Raw genomic sequence first — 20,989 nt, forward strand, 5'->3', positions numbered from 1 at the left:
TTGGGATAGGCAACAAAATGATAATAAATATTTATTTAGTAAAAACAATTACATGGTTGTTTGCATTTGTTGTGAATGCTGACATTAAAAACAGGTTAACCTGAAAAAAAATACTTTAACAACCACTGAATACTAATTAATTTTTTTCATAATTGCCAGTTATTTTAACATTCAGGTCAATAAAACAATTTCTTTTTTAAAAAGGCAACTTTTTTTATTTTTAACTTTAATGTTGCACTTCATAATCTGTTATTCAAAATGATTTTTTTTCATAATTGCCAATGTTATCTTAACATTTATTCAGTTCAATAAAACAATTTCTTTTTTTTAAAGGCAACTTTTTTATTTTTAACTTTAATGTTGCACTTCATAATCTGTTATTCAATCTTTTATTTGAACCCAAAGTAAGTACGTGTATAATAAAATGATCACATTTTTAGTAGTTGAAGTGTCAGTCAAATGATATAAGATTGGAAAAAAACATAAATAGTACAACCGTTCATACTGGGGTGATAACAGGATACTTTTGTGTGAATATTATTAAATAGTTCCATATCACAGCATTGGGAGACACATTTTGAGCAGAGGTGTCTAAAAAAAACTTTGCCTCAGTATTTTTCACTTTTTATTCAACATAAGGTCAACACATTAGCGCAAGAAAAGATACCGCAAAACAATTTTAACAAATTTTTCATATATATTATATAGACGACCTTATTACAGAAACCAGAGAATCCTGATTCATGAATTTTGCTGTAGTAAACTGTTTATTCTTCAGTGTTAGAGTTTTTGTTACTGGTAGAGTGAGATTTGAAGGAAAAAAAATCTTTAACACCAGTTTGAGCATGTAAATACAGTAAAGGTGCGTTGAGATGGAAGTTTTAAGTAATTTGTTGCATCGAAAATGATTATGGAATTTGAATACATACTTTTTGGGGAGGGCAGCCATTTTCTGCTGATCTCATTAACTGGAAAAAGTGCAGTATAAAACAGCATATAACAGCCAAAGAAAAATAAAAAAAAATAGCACTATGGGAATAAAGTCAGAATATTATGAGTTTTAATATTACCTGAATAAAGTCAAACTTTGTATAATTATGCAAAAGTCGCAATATTATGAGACAATAGTCATGTTTAATAATATAATTAGATTAAAATAGTAATATTTTGACAAAAATGCAGATTATGTTGCAATGACTATTGAAATCAGCTGTACATCGTTCTATACAAATTATATAAAGATAAATAATATAAAGAATTCAATCTTGCAATGCTACAACCTTTTTCTTGTCATATTACGACTTTATTCTCCTTAGGTTACGATGTTTTTCTTTATTCTTGTAATACTGGAAATTTTTATTGATGAATTACAATATATGACTTTATTCTCGTAATATTATAACTCTCATCTCATAATATTAACTTCATTCTCGTAATCTTATTTTTCTTCGCTTTGTTTATCCCTATACTCTGTCATAACAGTAATATTTGTACTGGTAATGCTAGCTAATGAGTTAAAGTTGAGTTCACAGCCAACATACACTGATATATCTCTCGTTTTTTGGTAGTTTCAATTAAAAAAAAATGTTGTCACTAAATTCACTAGTCTCACAAGGCACCAACTGTCAAAGATTTTACTGTATGCGACGAAAAATATGCCACTGCTTTTTCCGCATTCCATCACATGCTAGCTTGTATTGCTGGCATACAATGAGTTACGCGTTATAAAAACATAAGATTTAGTCCCAACAACAAATTCATGAACATATGACACAACGTGAGTGAAGCGGGATGGGAAAGAGTCCCAAGTAGCATCGAGTTTGAATGAAGGAAAGGTGGGCAGGTGCTTTGGGGCGGTTTGACCCTAAATTCCATAGTTTGTTTGACGTCTGGTAAGAGCACCCCCTGGGATTAAGGTCACACCTGACTTTGGAGCCAGTTTCGGGGGTCCAGTCTGGCCCTGAGGTTCCTGAGACTGCGTCTGGCCGGCGAGGGTCGCGAAAAAGCGGCGCACTCGGACGACTCGGGACTGTGTCCGCCGCCCTCGCTGTTGCTGGAGCTGCTGCTGGAGGAGGAGCTAGAGGAGGACAGCGTGGTCTGCGTGCTCCGCTGGGACAGCGGTGACGAGGAGGGAGGCCGGCAGGGGCGGAGGAAGGCGCCCGTTCCTCCGTAGCCCCTCCCCCGCAGCGTGCTGAGCTTGGCGTCCAGCGACAGCGTGCGCGGCCTCATGCGGGATGGGGGCGGGGACAGCGAGAAGCCGTGGCGAGGGGAGCAGGGGCTGGCGCTGCGGTCGCTATCCGACGCAAGGCTGGCGTCCGAGGACGGGAGGCCCCGCGGAGAGAGGCGACGTGCGTCCAGGTGGGTCCGCAGGCCGGGGGGGATGGCGTCCTCCTCGAAGAGGGACATCCAGTTTGGAGAGACGCCCAGCTGGCTGCGCAGCTCCAACTCTCGCATCCTCCGGGCCAACAGGTCCGAAACGCTGCACCCCAACTCCTCTGAGGACTCAATAACTGAAGGAGAAAAGCCAGAATTGCATCATTTATCAACACCTTGCAAAAATGTTCATGGTCTACAACATTTACCATAGACTGGGCATACTATTAACATAGCACGGTAGAAAAAAAGACTGAACAGGGACCATCAAACAGTAGTTATGGACACAAGTCACACTTTTTACTATCCATCTTCAGATAGGAAATTCATTTCATAAGAAAGAGGAAATGAAAACACGTTTGAATAAAATAAGAAATCCTAAAGGCTATTTGAATAAGCACGTACTTATACGTAAAGCAAATAAATAAGTATATTAAAATTTATTAAATAAAAAATAGCAAAAATAGAAAATAAAATGTGAAAATTCTAAAAGAAAAAAAACATAACGATAAAACATTAGAATAAATGAAACAAAACTAATAAAAACTATTATATTTAGATATTAAAAAATAAAAACACAAAAATATTGAGGATTTAAAAAAAAATCTTTAAAGAAATACATTTTAATTTTTTTGCTCATGTTTGGTTGTTTTAAACCTAATTATGAATATTTTTCATGTAGGTTTTTCCAAATTTTATTAGATTTTTAAATTATTTTTTTAAGTTTAACCTTATTTTTTTTATTCACTGTTGAAATGCAGTGCAAAGCACATACAGACGCTCCCCTACTTACGAACGCAATTGGTTCCGAGCGATTGTTCATAAGTTGAATTTGTTTGTAAGTTGATTCAGTGCTATATTTTGTATTATAATTTATGTTTAAGGCCGATATAAGTATATTGAAGGTTTATATAAGTGCATTTGTATGTTTAAGGCTTGTATAAGTAACACGCATTGGTTTGTACTGAAAAAAAAACATTTAATAAAATGGAGAGAATATGTACAGTACTGTAGAGAGAGAGAGAGATTTATGTATTAGAAACTGGCCAAAAGAAGCGACCTAATGACGATTGCACAGTTTTCTTCTTTTTTTCATCATAAATGATGCGGTAGCACTGTATGGCATCATTCAATTGATTTGCAAACTTTGTGCAACGTTCAATATTTGGGTCCTGCTGCTCGATCTTTCTGTTTATAAATGGTACTGACGGTCGAACGATTCAATGCCCGTGAAACGCTCACCACTCTCACGCGCATCAAGCTTCGTTATTATTGCCACTCGTTTCAAATGAAATGGCTTGCCTCTTCCTTGCAACTCCCTCAATAGAAGCCTTTAGCTTTTTACCAAGCATATTCAATATTGGATGCATGAGATATTTAATGATACAAATGAAAAAGGTTCTTTGCACACTGGAGATACATTCACGCACTTCCGCACTGCAACGAAGAAGAAGGTAGATGCTGGGTGAGCTGAGCTCTCACAGCGCCAGGCGTCGGTATTAGCGGCGGAAAGAAGTACTACTCCGAAAAAGGCGCGAAATACAAAATTGGACTTGCGAACATTTTTGGACTTAAACGCAATTTGCAGACATGTTCGTATGTACCGTTGTTCGTAAGTTGAATGTTCGTAAGTAGTGGAGCGTCTGTATATAGTAAGGCTTTTTTCTTTAAAAAATCGACATAGTATAGTAAGGCTAAGAAAGTCGGAGAATAAATCTGACTTCTGATTCTTCTCCTAGTTATTGCTGTGGTCCAGTGGCAAAAATATTGGTTCAGAACTTGAGGTGGGAATCAGGAGTGAGTTCAATTCCACTCTTTGCAATTCACAAATTGTTTATTGAGGTAATGAAAAGGATAAATATAACTTCCAATCACTTCATTTCAGAAGTCACTGTGGTCCAGTTGCAAAGACAAACGGTCAGAACTTCTGGTGGACTCAAGTTCAAATCGGGAATGAGTTCAATTCCACTCTTTGCAATTCTCAAATTGTTTATTGAGGTAATGAAAAGGATAGATATAACTTCCAATCACATCATTTCAGAAGTCACTGTGGTCCAGTGGCAAAGATAATGGGTCAGAACTTCAGGTGGACTCAAGTTCAAATCAGGAATGAGTTCAATTCCACTCTTTGCAATTCTCAAATTGTTTATTGAGGTAATGAAAAGGATAGATATAACTTCCAATCACATCATTTCAGAAGTCACTGTGGTCCAGTGGCAAAGACAATGGGTCAGAACTTCAGGTGGACTCAAGTTCAAATCAGGAATGAGTTCAATTCCACTCTTTGCAATTCTCAAATTGTTTATTGAGGTAATGAAAAGGATAGATATAACTTCCAATCACATCATTTCAGAAGTCACTGTGGTCCAGTGGCAAAGACAATGGGTCAGAACTTCAGGTGGACTCAAGTTCAAATCAGGAATGAGTTCAATTCCACTCTTTGCAATTCTCAAATTGTTTATTGAGGTAATGAAAAGGATAGATATAACTTCCAATCACATCATTTCAGAAGTCACTGTGGTCCAGTGGCAAAGACAATGGGTCAGACCTTCAGGTGGATTAAGTTCAAATCAGGAATGAGTTCAATTCCACTCTTTGCAATTCTCAAATTGTTTATTTAGGTAATGAAAAGGATAAATATAACTTCCAATCATGTATAGGCGGGCCGCCTCGTGGTGTAGTGGGTAAGTCACCTGCCTGCGACGTGGGTGTCGAGGGTTCACGTCCCGGTGTCGCCAGTCAACGACTGTATGGTGTCGGCAGTCGGCCGCAGGCCGACTGTCGAACCCCCCCTCCCAACTGTCTTCCGGTCAGCCGAAGGCTGACCGGAAATACTGTTTTGCTGAAAAAAATGACTAAGTCTTTATTTGAATGAAAAAAGGATTACCCATTTACTGAACTACTAGTATAGTGATTAGTCAAACGAGAGCAGGATTCGAACCCCATCTCCCACATGGCAGTCAAATCCACTAACTTGAGGTCTGTCTGACCCATTGTCTTTGCCACTGGACCACAGTGACTTCTGAAATGAGATGATTGGAAGTTATATTTATCATTTTCATCACCTCAATAAACAATTTGAGATTTGCAAAGAGTGGACTTGAACTCACTCCAGATTTGAACTTGTGTCCAACTTCAATTTCAACCCATTGTTCTTGCCACTGGACCACAGTGTCTTCTGAAATGATGTGATTGGAAGTTATATTTATCCTTTTAATTACCTCAATAAACAATTTGAGAATTGCAAAGAGTGGAATCAAACTCACTTCTGATTTGAACTTGAGTCCACCTGAAGTTCTGACCCATTGTCTTTGCCACTGCACCACTGTAAAGTTGGAAGTTGTATTTATCCTTTTCATTACCTCAATAAACAATTTGAGAATTGCAACGAGTGGAATTGAACTCACTCCTGATTCCCACCTCATGTTCTGACCCAATGATTTTGCCAGTGGACCACAGCAACAACTAGAAGGTGAAGAATCAGAAGTCAGATTTATTCTCCGACTCTCTTAGCCTTACTTGCTGTCATTTTTTAAAGAAAAAAAGCCTTACTATACTATGTCGTTTTTTAAGAAAAGAAGCCTTACTATACAATATCGTTTTTTAAGAAAAAAAAGGCTGCCTCTACTATGTCGTTTTTCAAGAAAAAAAGCCATGCTATACTATGTCGTTTTTTAGGAAAAAAAGCCTTACTATACTATGTCGTTTTTTAAAGGAAAAAAGCCTTACTATACTATGTCGTTTTTTAGGGGGGAAAGCCATACTATACTATGTCGTTTTTTAGGGAAAAAGCCTTCCTCTACTATGTCGTTTTTCAAGAAAAAAAGCCATACTATACTATGTCGTTTTTCAAGAAAAAAAGTCATGCTATACTATGTCGTTTTTTAGGAAAAAAAGCCTTACTATACTATGTCGTTTTTTAAAGGAAAAAAGCCTTACTATACTATGTCGTTTTTTAGGGGGGAAAGCCATACTATACTATGTCGTTTTTTAGGGAAAAAGCCTTCCTCTACTATGTCGTTTTTCAAGAAAAAAAGCCATACTATACTATGTCGTTTTTCAAGAAAAAAAGTCATGCTATACTATGTCGTTTTTTAGGGGAAAAAAGCCATACTATACTATGTCGTTTTTTTTAGGAAAAAAAGCCTTACTATACTATGTCGTTTTTTAAGAAAAAAAGCCTTACTATACATGGTCTTTTTTAAACAAAAAAGCCTTACTATACATGGTCATTTTTTAAGAAAAAAGCCTTACTATACATGGTCTTTTTTGTAAATAAAAAGCCTTACTATACTATGTCGTTTTAAAAGACAAAAAAGCCTTACTATACTGTGTCGTTTTTAAAGAAAATAAGCCTTACTATACTATGTCGTCTTTAAAGAAAAAAGCCTATACTATGTTGTTTTTTAAGAAAAAAGCCTTACTATACTATGTCGTTTTTTACGAAAAAAAGCCTTAAAATACTATGTCGTTTTTTTAAAGAAAAAAGCCTTACAATACTATGTCATTTTTTTAGAAAAAAAGCCCTATGTCGTCTTTTAAGAAAAACGCTTTACTGTACATGGTCGTTTTTTTTAAAATAAAAAAGCCTTACTATACATGGTCATTTTTTAATAAAAACCCTTAATATACATGGTCATTTTTAAAGAAAAAAGCCTGACTATATATACATAGTATTTATTTTTTAAACAAATAAAAGCTTTACTTTACATAGACCACTTTTTTTAAAAGAAAAAGCCTTACGATGTCCAGCCATTCAAGTCATTTTGCATGCCAGCTTTACGTTTGTACCAAATCTCGGGGTATTCTTTGCTCAGTTATGAAGCACGTCTAATAAGATGAATAAATATTTGACATTATCGTCGACAAGGAAAAAGAGTGTCGCCAAACTTTCGTCAAAACATATACAGACGCTCCCCTACTTACGAACGCAATTGGTTCCGAGCTGGTTCATAAGTTGAATTTGTTTGTAAGTTGATTCAGTGCTATATTTTGTATTATAATTTATGTTTGAGGCCGATATAAGTATATTGAAGGTTTATATCAGTGCATTTGTATGTTTAAGGCTTGTATAAGTAACACGCATTGGTTTGTACTGAAAAAAAAAAATTAATAAAATGGAGAGAATATGTACAGTACTGTAGAGAGAGAGAGAGAGATTTATGTATTAGAAACTGGCCAAAAGAAGCGACCTGATGACGATTGCACAGTTTTCTTCTTTTTTTCATCATAAATGATGCGGTAGCACTGTATGGCATCATTCAATTGATTTGCAAACTTTGTGCAACGTTCAATATTTGGGTCCTGCTGCTCGATCTTTCTGTTTATAAATGGTACTGACGGTCGAACGATTCAATGCCCGTGAAACGCTTACCACTCTCATGCGCATCAAGCTTCGTTATTATTGCCACTCGTTTCAGAAGAAATGGCTTGCCTCTTCCTTGCAACTCCCTCAATAGAAGCCTTTAGCTTTTTACCAACCATATTCAATATTGGATGCATGAGATATTTAATGATACAAATGAAAAAGGTTCTTTGCACACTGGAGATACATTCACGCACTTCCGCATTGCAACGAAGAAGAAGGTAGATGCTGGGTGAGCTGAGCTCTCACAGCGCCAGGCGTCGGTATTAGCGGCGGAAAGAAGTACTACTCCGAAAAAGGCGTGAAATACAAAATTGGACTTGCGAACATTTTTGGACTTAAACGCAATTTGCAGACATGTTCGTATGTACCGTTGTTCGTAAGTTGAATGTTCGTAAGTAGGGGAGCGTCTGTATTAGCAAATAGCTTTGTAATTCTAAGCACTAGAAACATTTAAAAAAATATATAAATTGGTTTAAACAAGCATGTTTTTAATTTAAGAAAAGTACTTAGAATAATAAAAGATTTGTGTTTTAAGCCTCAGTTATTAATGATTAATATTTATATTCAGTTTTGGCCAATATATCATTGCATTCCTAATTAAATGCTCTTTAGAAGGGGTTATTTAATTATATGAATTTGTTCATTTGTTGTTCTATATCTTAATTTTGAACTCATTTGCAACACTGGCTGTACTCTCGAATTTTCTAAATTTCCTAATTTTGGTTTTTAAATTCAACGTGCATCTTCCTCACTCTTTGAAGACACAAACATGCCATAATACTTTACAATTGAAAATGTCACATTGAGCATTCGCATTTGACATATTTACCGTTCAAACTATGAAGTCATTGGCTACCATTGGGGGTGCTACGCGTCAAAATTGATTGGACGCCTATGGACATTTTGACTGAGAACAACCCATCCAGTCAAACCAGATTGGACGCCCAGCACTCTCAATGGCTGCTAAAACTGTCAATCTTCATGACGGATTGTCTCAAGGCTAAATAACCTAAAACATTGGAAATCATCACACAGGCTTCTCCTCCTGCTACGTCACCTGTCGTTGTAATAGGATGAGAGGAGAGCCCGAATCTCGGCGGAGACAGCATTGTCTTGTAGCAGAAGACCCTCACACGAGGGTGCGGCAAGCGGGGCTGCCAGCGGTATTTAGGAACAGCCCAGAGGGAGGGGAAAAAAAAGAGACGGCAAGACAAGATAGGACACGGCGAGGTGTCAAAGATTAATTGAGGTAGATGAACGGGTAGATAAAAGGTGGTGAAATGGTCAAATTAAAAGGTAAAGGGGTCATGAAGGAAGGAGGAGGAGTAGAGAAAATAGGACAGAGTGAGTCACGGTCTTAAAGTGCAGAACAAGCAAGCAGATTGTGAAATTAGAGATATCGCAAACGCACATTACTCCCCCTCATGCAGAAAATGGTATGCAAATGTCCTACCCATTTCGTGGTAAAGGGAGCCCTGCTTAGGCGTGACGGGGGCCGGTTTTCGTGGTGACGGCTGTTCAATTTTCATCAAGTCGTCACAGCACTGCTTCCACTGGCCTGTGTGGCAGAAATGGAGACAACAGGCAGGAAGCAATCAGCGAACAAACATGTCTGGTGCACTTGAAAAGAATTACATTGGACTCAACTTGATGATGGTTAGCAAGCCTGCGTCACAGTTATTAGGGTGTGTTAGGAAATGTTTGGTTTGGTGTGTCTTTTACGTGAAGTAAGCTGTCATTTTTGGACTATAAACGCACCAAAAAAATGTAGAAAGATTTGTTCATACTTAAATTGCTCTGGACTATAAAAAACAGCTGACTACATTGAATTATGGGACATTGATAACAAGCTAATTAAGATGTAAGGATCCATGAATACATTGGCCTGCACTATGAGACGCTGGGTTGACAATGAGGGGGGAAAAGTAGCCTCTTATTATGCAATCATTACGGTAATCCAAATGGTTGTTCAAATTTTGCTATTTATTCCAGAAAATATCACAATCTGAACTTTTAAATGACTATAAATTCTGCACCTAATTAGAAGGCCACCTGAAGCTTGTGAAAAAAAATATAATGAAAACACAAATGCACTTACCTATATAGCAGCGGGGGGCCATATTGAAATGATAGATATTCATGTTACTTAGAAAATGTATTTTAAATGTTTAACAACTAAATGTCACTATAGTACAGTATGAGAAGGGATGTATGAATCTGAATGATCAATTCAGAGTCTGAAAACTTCATCAATCATGGTGGTACAATTGAAAAAAATCATACAAATTCAAGCATAAAACCACATCACTCTATGAAACGTTGAGGTCAAAGTGTCAAAGGACTGGTTTAATCAGTGTGACATGAATTAAAAACCTAATGGTACAATTATAGCATTTAACATTCTTAAGTAATTGGCAGCCATTGATGGCATCTGTTGAACAATGGCAGCGACTGAGTTAATAAGAACAATGACTACTGAAAGATGAATTTGACTTACTCATGTCATAAAAGTGCTGCCAAAAAGCCTCCATCCACCTGTGCGTCTCCTCCTGATTGTCAGTAGTCAGTGTGTGCGTGACGTCTTCGCCGCCGTACTGGTTACTGATGCAAACGTTCTGAGCTTTGCCCTGCGCATCCTTTTCCGACACGCGTATCCTAGTCTCCTGAGGGAAATGGGGGGAAAAAACCCTACAATGAGCTTCCACTAAATGATTCATTATTCTTCATCCCAGCAACTGCTTTCCTACTCTGGAATGTGTGTATTCAACATCTGCTAGATGGCAGTGTTGCTCCATTCACTTGCCCTCTAGTGCTCTTTTTAAAAGAGCCAGGCAGTTGAAAAAAGTGTGACTTTGCTGTAGTTGAGCTCCATTAAAAGGGCCAGATACAAATGAAAAGGCCTGCGGGCATCGGCATCACACGCGATGAGAATATTATTATCATATCAGAATTACAATAACTATTGATGAGCGGGTCGAAATGCTTCATTAGGCAGGTCCCCAAGATTAAATGAGACTGTGTTATGAACAAATTGTTTCTTTAAAAAGTATGAAGCTTTAGAAAGAGAACTACATCCTTTCAGCTGACTTATTTAGGGCAAGAATCAACCACAATATGTTTTAACACTGGTCTCTTGTAAAAAGTTTATATAAGGTGTTGTGTTGTTCAAGGGTGGATTTAGGGTCAAACAAAAAAAAGGAAAAATAATATGAGATTAAAGTTGTAAAATTATGAGGAAGATATGGCATGATTAAAGGATTAAAAGTGAAAGTATGGATTCAGTATGGCTAATGTAGCTAAATTTGCTGCTATATATTTTATGTAACTTTGACCGCCTCCGTTAAAATGAAAATATAAATTGTGAGGTACAAAACATATTATTGAGATCCAACTGATTTTTTTAAACTAGGAGAACTGCAGCTAATCTCATTTTATTACAAAATATCACTTTAATATCTTAATATAACCATGTTCTTCATAATATTGCAACTTTCATGTCGTCATATTTCAAGATAAAACTTTACTTTTGAAATACTACAACTTCAATATTGTATTATGAAGATTTTATTCTAGTAATCACTTTTTCCTCTTTCTACGGCCCTAATTTTCCATTGTACTATTGTTTTAGTAGGTGGCTAATTTATTCCTGAGGTAGTATAAATCACTTTTTGTGCTCAATTCATCATTATCAACTGTTTGTTTTATTTTTACACCATAAATGAAGTTGAATGTGCCTAAGGGCACTTCAATTTTCTTTTTTGAGGCCTTCTAGAAGCTCAGAAGACTATGCACAAATTTGCAAGCTTATGTGTGAACACATTTCTGACCTTGTTGATAGCGATGGTGAAAGCCGGGTCGACGCCACCCACGTTCACATCTTCTTGTCGTTGATAGCAGAAGAGGCTGATTCCTTTCAGGACCGCATACACTTTAGTCCAATTGTGAAGTCCGGCTCCCAGCTGTTTTAACAATGAAAATAGAGGAACTTCATTTGTCATGACTGAAATCAAGATAGACTCAAGTTGATAAGTCGTTCAGTCAAATTGACAAGAATAACAGACGTCCAATCATGTGTTTCTTTACATTCTTCTGTTGTTAATTTGAATAAGAGAATTACTAGTAGACGTGCTATCTCCGTGCGTTCATTCGCTCCCAAACAACGGCAGCTAATAAGTTAAAAGTAGAAATGGTTCTCCTCCATTTGTGTGGGGTCTTAATGAAGTCTTTTTTTCTCCTCATTTTTCGGCCATTTAAAAAACATCACCACTTTTGAGTTTTTTTGGCTTTAAAAAGTATAAAACGTAATCTCAGATTAATAAGGCTTGGAGCAGGCACAAAGGTGCTCGCGCTGTTCTGAACTCACCGACACCTTTAAAGGTCCACTCATCATTTGCTGCGTCATACACTGAGGCTGGGCTGCAAGGCGGCAACATACACTTCCATAGAGAGGCAGCCAGTATGAACACTCTTCTGCACACAGACAGGGCAGAAATGCAAACTGTTATTACTCACTGAAATAATATCAATTAAAATATTAGACAAAATTAACTTTGGAGTGCTATTGGGGACTACAACCATAGTTTTCAAAGAAATGCCCAACATCAACAAAAAGCGACCCAAAATGAAGAAAAAGTCTCTCAGAAAATAATTAAATCGAGCAGAAGTCGGCCCTAAATCAACAGGAAGTGACCTTTAAAATAAACCGGAGGTGACCCAGGAATCCCGCAAGATTGATAGGAAGTGACGTGGAGAGGTGCCAAATTTAAAAGTGAATGAAAAGAAACAAGACTTGGGGCGTAAATGGCTCACAATGCTCAGGAAGTGACAAGTGGGAGTTTAGGAAAACATCCCTATGCATTGTATCACAATTTTATTCTTAAATATTCTCGTGAATTTACTTTTATTAACAATTTTCTTTTATTAACAATTTTCTTACCAATTTGTTAATAATAAATAAAATCTTATTCAAAATATTTTGTCAAATGTATTATTAAGTGCCCATGTCAGTCTACCTGTGTGGAGGTTATGTTCCCCCGGGCCTGCGTGGGTTTTCTCCCGGTACTTACTTGCATTAGCACGACACACAATCCCTTCTGTGTAATAACTTCGGGGTGTGCAATAACAATGTGAAATATCTTAGATCACATGTGTTAAAGTGGCGGCCCGGGGGCCAAATCTGGCCCGCCGCATCATTTTGTGTGGCCCGGGAAAGTAAATGATGAGTGCCGACTTTCTGTTTTAGGATCAAATTAAAATGAAGCGTATACATGTATATTAAATTTTCTGATTTTCCCCCTTTTAAATTAATAATTGTAATTTTTAATCATTTTTTTCTGTGTTTTTAGTTCAAAAATCATTTTGTAAAATCTAAAAATACATATAAAAAAGCTAAAATAAACATTTTTTTAGATCTACAAAAAACTGAATATTCAGGGCTTTTAATCCAGTTCTTTTAATCCATTTATAAAAAAAAATCTAAATATTATATTTAAAATGGTCCGGCCCACGTGAAATCAAGTTGACGTTAAAGCAGCCTGTGAACCAACCCGAGTCAGACACCCCTGTCTTAGATTTAGCAATATTTTAGGATTTACCTTGCCAGGAAGTGACTTTTTATATTTTTATATTACTTATTTATGTTTTTACTGGGAAAACGCACTTTGTGGAGTAGCACCACCAATTTCGTTATACGCAGCTCTGTATGATGACAATAAAGGCTTTTGATTTGATTTGATCCTCTGTTTTCCTCCCACATTTCCAAAACATGCATGGTAGGCGGGTTGCTGCAGCACCCCCCATGATCCTTGTGAGCAATTAAAAATGACAAAAACATGAACACAAAAAATAATTAATAAGATAGACTATTATTTTATAATTACTTAATGATGTCTAAAAAAGTTCTTATAAAATTAACCTACAAAGGGTTATTATACAATGTCGCCTGTTACGACAAAACACACAAGGAGACATGGAGAATAGCAGCTGCAGGGTCTGTGGCAGAGATCGCCAAGGAAAGGTTTTACACAGTGGCTCAAGAATAAAACATCACAAGCCCTTATTACGTTTTCTGTTTTACACTGCCTTGCCTATCTTTATTCCTGTGACCTTGACTGTCAGTCACAGAGTATGGGAGGACAAAGAAGGAGGAGAAAGGCAGGAGAGGTGACGTTGGAAAATGATGACGTATGCAAGAAGGCAGCGACACAAAAAGCGGTGAAAACGACAGATGGCTAATTTGGCAAAGAAAAGGAGGAAGACAGACGGATGAAGGCTGACGCTCACCGTTGCCTGAGATGGTGAGGTCGTGCGTGCGGAAATTATCCTGCGCGTGTGAGAGCGACAGGGTGGTATGGGCCAGCAGGTGGTACTTGGGTCCCCTGTGGATAGATTGAAAAATATGTATTTCAGTCCTTAATCATTGGTTGCGATTGTTCAATCACTGTCAGCCCTCCGATTTCAAATGGATCGGACGTCTATCGGCGACAACGACCCTGAAAGAGTTAGCCAAGCTTTTTTGTTTATATTATTATCCTACTTACGGTACAGAGGGAACTGGCAGAAGAAGAGGAGAGGCCCCCCCATTACTGATTGGGCTGCATGGGCCAGGCTCAATAGCCGCTCGCAGTTTCTTCCCAGCTGAGCGACCCAATGAGGAGCTGAGCTTGCTGGCTAGCTTCCTGGGTGTATTCCCTGCTGAGAAGTCGTCCTCTGAGCAGCAACTGTATAGCTCCAAACGCAGCTTGAAAGCAGGGCCAGCATCACTGCTGTCGCACAAGGAGAAATACGATCAACTTCACTAGCGACAAAATGCAGTCATTTAATTGCATGTGTTGAGCGAAACAGGTCTGGAACTTACAACACAATGGTGTTGTCGAAGCAAATGTCCGTGAGAGTGCGGTCTACTATGACCATGTCCGTGTCAAAGATCTCGCCTCCTAACTGCAGGAGGCAAAACACTGCACACCGGTGGAGCTCTGCAAGAAGATGAAAACCAGGTTTATACAAAAAGATCACTTAAAAAAAACAGTCTACCTCTTACCTACTCTCTTAATACCCTAAATGCTCAGACTGTGTCTCTGTACGCTTAATAACCTCATTAAGCTTGGTTAAAAGTCCACTACCTGTCTCCTGAGTTCATTTGTATGTGCAGGTCATGTAGATTATTTCCAGCCGAGTGCCAAGAGACCGTGCACGAATTAACCCACATTGACTTCCTCAAGAGGAAGTTAGACAAAACGGAAGGTCATTGGAAAGTTTAGTGTGAAAGTCCAATGCGTTAACACACGGGTCAAAGTGCCGGCCCGGGGGCCAAATCTGGCCCGCCGCATCATTTTGTGTGGCCCGGGAAAGTAAATCATGAGTGACGACTTTCTGTTTTAGGATCAAATTATAATGAAGAGTATAGATGTATATTAAATTTCCTGATTTCCCCTCTTTTAAATCAATAATTGTAATTTTTTAATCATTTTTTTCTGTGTTTTTAGTTCCAAAATCATTTTGTAAAATTTAAAAATCTAAAAATATATAAAAAAGCTAAAATAAACATTGTTTTAGATCTATAAAAAACTGAATATTAAGGGCTTTTAATCCAGTTCTTTTAATCCATTTATAAAAATAAAAAAATCTAAATATTATATCTAAAATGGTCCGGCCCACATGAGATCTGGTCACCATGAATGTGGCCCGCCAACCAAACTGGGTTTGACACCCCTGCTTTAACATAAGCACATAGCCTATCAGGGAAAAGAAATCAATTATATGCTATAATTTGATGAAAAAAATATAAGCACAAATTGTACTTTGTGTGAAGTAGTTATATGCCATGGAAAAAAGTTTTGTGATACCTTAAATTAGGGGTCCCCAACACCAGGGCACCTATGCAGTCTGTTTTCCATATCTCCCTTCTTCAACACAACTGAATCAAATAACCATAATTCTGGAGAGATTGCTGAGGAGTTGATCATTTGATTCAGGTGGGTTTGTGGAGGGAGACATAGAAAATAGACTAGATAGGTGCCCTCGAGGCCCGGAGTTTGTGACTCCAGCTTTAAATACTCTTTGGGCTCTATTAGGCTGTATCTGCTTCTTGAAAATTCTGAAGTGGTCGCACAGCAGCTCCTCCTTACCTCCTTTGTTTTTGAAGTACTCTGTGTCTTTCCACATGAGCGGTATACGGAGATCTGCCATAACAACACATGGGAGAGGAGATTACAAACATGCTAATCACAGATCCAGGATAAACTTAATACCTACCGTATTTTCTCACATATATGCCGTATTTGTCGCACAAAAAAATGATAACAGAAAATATAAACAGATAAAACGCTAAACAAAATTTAATTTGACATCTATGAATGAAATAAAAATGAAAAAAAAAACGCATTTTGCATAAAACGTGAAAATCTCAATTATTTGTGGCTACCATTGCTCGCTAAGGGCGCCGCCACCTTACCGTAGTTAAACGTGCTCTGACTGGCCAGACGTGGGTAGCCTTGATACATGTGTTCGTAGTGTTTACCATGTCAGCACATCCCAATAGTTGTTAAGGCTGATCGAAGGTCTAGCGGCCGATCAATAAAATATCAGCCTTGATACTTGCGTACTGTGCATCTCATGCTATTATTGCAGCCAGAGACTTAGTGAAAACTGGACCGCTTCCTGGTTGTACCGCTCACGTACGGCTCATATGCGGAGGCGGCTAATATGCGAGAAAATACGGTAGTACAGTGATCTGCCATTGGCAAGTTAATAAACAGCCTGAATTTCATGCTCCCTGGTGTGAATTATGTTAGAAGAGACAAGTGGTGCTCTGCACTCAATAATGATTCATTTGCCTGCCTTCACCGGATGTGATGGGCGGAGTGTGCTCGTCAGCAAGCTCACCACAGTCAATACGCACAGTCAAGTATGCACTAATGAAGAGCTGGTCTCACAGAATCAAATTACACTCAAGATTCTATTAGCTTTTTTGCCTTCTACTCAGCAAACAAGAAATGGGGCTTTTGTTTTAGATGTATTTTCTTTGGCATTAAAGGATAATACTATGAATAAGTCCAAAAAAGAGAGTACTTGCCTGATATGGCTACTTTCCCTTTGCACGGCAGCCTGTCATCCATGGGGCCGGCATCCGACGACCTCCGTGTGACCTTCTGCATGACCTGCGCTTCTTTCATCTTCTGCAGCTCGGACATATAGGCCATGATGCGAGTGCTGCACGTCTGCAGGCTCTTGGCTGCCTCCAAGGCCTGGTCTCGCTGGGAACAGGCAGCCAGCAGCTTGCAGGCCCCGTCTCGCATCCTGATCTCATGGTCGATTTTTTTCTGGATGTCACTGTCCTACACAGACAGGGAAGAACATCAAAAATGGCTTAATTTCACAGATGGACAAGGGTGAAAGCACCAATAGGAAATACATTCAGAAAGAAGCTGTCCAACACTGGGATATATGTAAATTGGCACCTCTGGGATGAACTTCCAGCATATATCTGCACATCAGCTGCATTTGCCCTTTCATTTAGGTGCCACTAAAACTAAATTAACCTGTAGGGCTGTTAAAATTATTTGACCGACTGACAAATAATTGTTTATTCAAAAATTATTGACAACAATTGATTTCTGCAATTGGCTGGCAAGCAATTCGTGTGTCCAACGGCAAGTGCCCATAAATGACTGGGATAGACTCCAGTGCCGTTTTGACCCTTGTCAGGATAAGCATTCATTCAGCTTCCATACCGCGCATCCTCGTAAGGATTGCGGGGTTGCTGGAGCCCATCCCAGATGACTTGAGGCGAAAGGCAGACTATATCGTAGACTGCTCGCCAGTCAGCCGTAGGGCACACAAAGAGACAGATGACTATTCGCACTCACAAACATACCAAGAAATGTTTTTGTTAACTGCCATTGACAGTATATATCTCTCTATATATATCTATAAAATGGACAACAACATCGACGTCTATGGCTGTCAAAAAACAAGATTGATTGACAAATGCACACAATTAATCTCATGCTCCGTTTTTTTACCTCCTTGACTCTAGCTAGTCACATTCATTAATTCTTTCTTCTTTTCATTTCAGTTCCTCTACTTATGTTTTCCTCTGGACCCTCATTAGTACAACTTCACTGTCCTCAAAATACCTCCGCTACCTGTCTGTATGAATCCTGCCTGATGTGACAGGCTCACAGAGTGGAGAATGCAGATTTACCAGCTTTTGGAGAACAGTACGACATGGCAGTGAAATGTTCCAAAAGAGCAGTAAATCACCAAAAAGATCACAAATATATTCCCGGACTGTGAAGCCAAACCACTAAATACATTCATTGTGATATGCAATGGAACATCAGGGGAGAAAATCAAATGTACAAGACTGAATATAGTAATTACAAACTTGATTTTCAGACTACGTATTGCTGAATGTATTCTTGACAAGAAAACATGTTATATTCTTCATACATTCATTTTCCGCACTGCTTATCCTCACAAGGGCCAGAGTGGGTCCTGGGGCCTATCCCAGCTGACTTCGGGTCGGGGGGGGGACACACCCTGAATCGGTGGCCAACCGATCATAGGGCACAAGGAGACGAACAGCCATTCACACTCAGACCCATACCTCGGTGCAATTTAGAGCGTGTCCAATCAGCCTACCATGCATGTTTTTGGAATGTCGGAGGAAACCGGAGTACCCGGAGGAAACCCACACAGGACCGGAGAGAACATGCAAACCCCATACAGGTGGTCCGGTCCGACCTGAATTCGAACCCAGGCCGACGGGCTCATCCGCAGGGTCGATTGATGCTAATCAGTTCATCAAAAATTTCCAAAGAAAAGCATAAAACATTTCACAGCGCTAATACCCTTAAAAAATATACGATATTGGATACGTTCTCATTTCTCTCCTTTGAATTGGGCTAAATGGCGTAATGAGCAAAAGCCCAGCTCAGACTTTATCAGGATGAGTCCAGTTGAAACAGGTCCAAGTGTGACCTGCTATGCGGAGGTCCTGTATTTATAGCGGCTTAATTAGCAGGCTTTTCCTTCTGGGCATCTCAAAATAGAAGACAAATAGCCGAGATCTCAAACTAAGCCTTTAGCTAAGCAAGCAGCATACCACCAGATACCCGATGAAAAATAAACCCATCAAACATGCTTATATAGTGGTTCACATGGCTGCCATTGCGCCCTTTGATTTATGTTTTCAGCACTTCAATTTTTTCCCAAACCCTCACTATTAACGCAAAAAACATCCAGTCCATTTTAACTGGGAGAAGTTGGCTGTGAATGATCACTGCCAGCCGTCACTGTCAAAATGGATTGAACGTCTATGTCCAGTAATAGGCGTTTTTTAAATTTAATTCAATGTTTTAAATAAAAAAAATGTTTTTTCTTTTATCAACTGCCATAGCAATTTGAATATTATACTTTGGGGCTTGGCAATATTAAGATCAAAGTCCCCCAAAATTTCAATGATCATCTGTGACATATTTAATCAACCAAACATGCCGGAGATGCAAATTGATTTCACATTTTACAATTGTTTTCCTTTTTTATATTTAGAAACAAACTGAAATGACCTGTCTTTTATCTTTTCCTAACACATTCAGCCATCAACAATCCACTCCTCATCCTTCCTACTGCTAACAGAAATGTCAGGTCTACATCTCATCATTAATTTATTCAAGACTTCTCCCTTAGGTGGTGGTCTGACGTACAGTGACTTAGTGTCAAATTATCATTTCGCTATTCACACAGAATTTTACCGGACTAGGAAAAGAATCTTATGAATGGAATCAACTCTACATTTTCTAGGAATTTACAGCAAGAAAAACTTATGCAAGAGTAAAGTTTAGGTAGGGGTCCATACCAGATGGTCACTTCCTCGATGACCTTTCTGTCCCCATCTGGTCAGGTTGTGTCTGCGTTTATCCTCACTAGTGTGCCCGTTAGTGTGATTTTACACACAAATCACACTCACACAACATCAAGACAAACATACTTTAAGTGTTGGTTGGAGATTTGACGCCCCCGCAGATGGTGTGTAATGGATTGTTTACGATCTCTAGTTCCACATGAGTAGGCTTTGGCTGTTAGATCGCCAACCCTTGAACTCTGCCCTGTATCCATTCCCCCCAACCACACTGTGGTACTACAGTTAAAAGCTTACGGATATCTGTTCTTCGAAATATATTAGGAAAAAATAGAACTCATTGCCTGGCATTATTAATCCCATTGCTAGTGGTTTTCTAGAATGGGTTGATGACATACAAGCATTTTAAGCCCCCATGTGCATGTAGAAAGACATGGGTTTTTTTTAGACAAAGAATTACCCACACACAGCAAATGACAATGATGTGTTTCCCTTCCTTTTCACTGTTTCCCACTTTTCCTCCATGTGGGGCAACAGTAACATAAGAAATATGGAGAAGAAAAAAAGGAAAATGATTCTGTTGGCCCCAAACTCAAAAGGTCATGTCATTTTACATTTGCTCCAAATAACCAGGATAGATAAACCAGAGTCGCTCTATAAAAAGGAACTATTTTTACAATGTCATATTTAGACTTAAAACACTAAAACCCAGGAAACCAACGTTGTAATTTGAAACAAATGGCTGTTGTAAATGCTGTAATGTATTTCATAATTTAAACTTCTTCCTACTTGCACTGCTTGATGAGTTACTAGAGATTTCACAACAACAACACTTTATCCTGGTTTAGGGTTAACCATATTAAATCATTTGCTTTCACTTCGTCAAATCCATCTTTTACTACAATGATAATCTATCAAATACCACACTAATTAACAACATAAGCCACTGGCATGAGATAAGGCGGAAGTAACAAGCATGATGAGCGAAAACACCCACAGGAATCATAAGCAATGTTCTAATTCTAATAAGAACATCCCTAAAGTGTTGTAGATTGCAGCTGCCATCAAATAACTGAGGGGAAAATAGACGTCTTGTCCTAAAGAGTGCATGAATAGAGTGTGTTTGTTCAAAGTGCTGAAACAGCACCAGGAGTAAAGTACTGTGTCTCCTTTTAATCGCATTCTAAAGTGAAAGCTCATATGCTATAGATTGATTTTGGACATGCATTATCATAGAATCGCACTGCTGCAGCTGAAATCTGCCAACAGACAAATCCTAAAGCGGACTCATGTAAAAGCAAAGTTAATTTTAGTCCGCTACACACAGATACATTATTATCTACTTTATGACTACTTGTGTGGTCCCCCCGCATATAAACCATGCG

At 38.4% G+C, this 20,989-nt stretch overlaps 1 protein-coding gene across 5 annotated transcripts in view; it reads right to left on the bottom strand.

Moving 5' to 3' along the window:
- Window positions 1–612: 612 nt before the first annotated feature.
- Window positions 613–20,989, bottom strand: part of rtkna (rhotekin a) — a 67,736-nt gene continuing 47,359 nt past the window's right edge. For 3 of the 5 annotated variants that reach the window (XM_077599998.1, XM_077600000.1, XM_077600001.1), the window contains exons 2-11: window positions 16,815–17,076; window positions 15,868–15,921; window positions 14,598–14,715; window positions 14,281–14,505; window positions 14,024–14,118; window positions 12,105–12,211; window positions 11,569–11,700; window positions 10,239–10,404; window positions 9,195–9,299; window positions 613–2,510 (exon numbers count right to left, since the gene is read on the bottom strand). In XM_077599998.1, coding sequence (XP_077456124.1) covers window positions 1,918–2,510; window positions 9,195–9,299; window positions 10,239–10,404; window positions 11,569–11,700; window positions 12,105–12,211; window positions 14,024–14,118; window positions 14,281–14,505; window positions 14,598–14,715; window positions 15,868–15,921; window positions 16,815–17,076 — 1,857 coding nt within the window. In that variant the 3' untranslated portion in view covers window positions 613–1,917. Of the gene's footprint in view, window positions 2,511–8,798; window positions 8,896–9,194; window positions 9,300–10,238; window positions 10,405–11,568; window positions 11,701–12,104; window positions 12,212–14,023; window positions 14,119–14,280; window positions 14,506–14,597; window positions 14,716–15,867; window positions 15,922–16,814; window positions 17,077–20,989 lie in introns of all 5 variants that reach the window. The other 2 variants (XM_077600002.1, XM_077599999.1) reach the window with 2 other exon arrangements.

This window comes from Stigmatopora argus, chromosome 5 (assembly GCF_051989625.1).
Source record: "Stigmatopora argus isolate UIUO_Sarg chromosome 5, RoL_Sarg_1.0, whole genome shotgun sequence".
NCBI classification, from domain to species: Eukaryota; Metazoa; Chordata; class Actinopteri; order Syngnathiformes; family Syngnathidae; genus Stigmatopora; species Stigmatopora argus.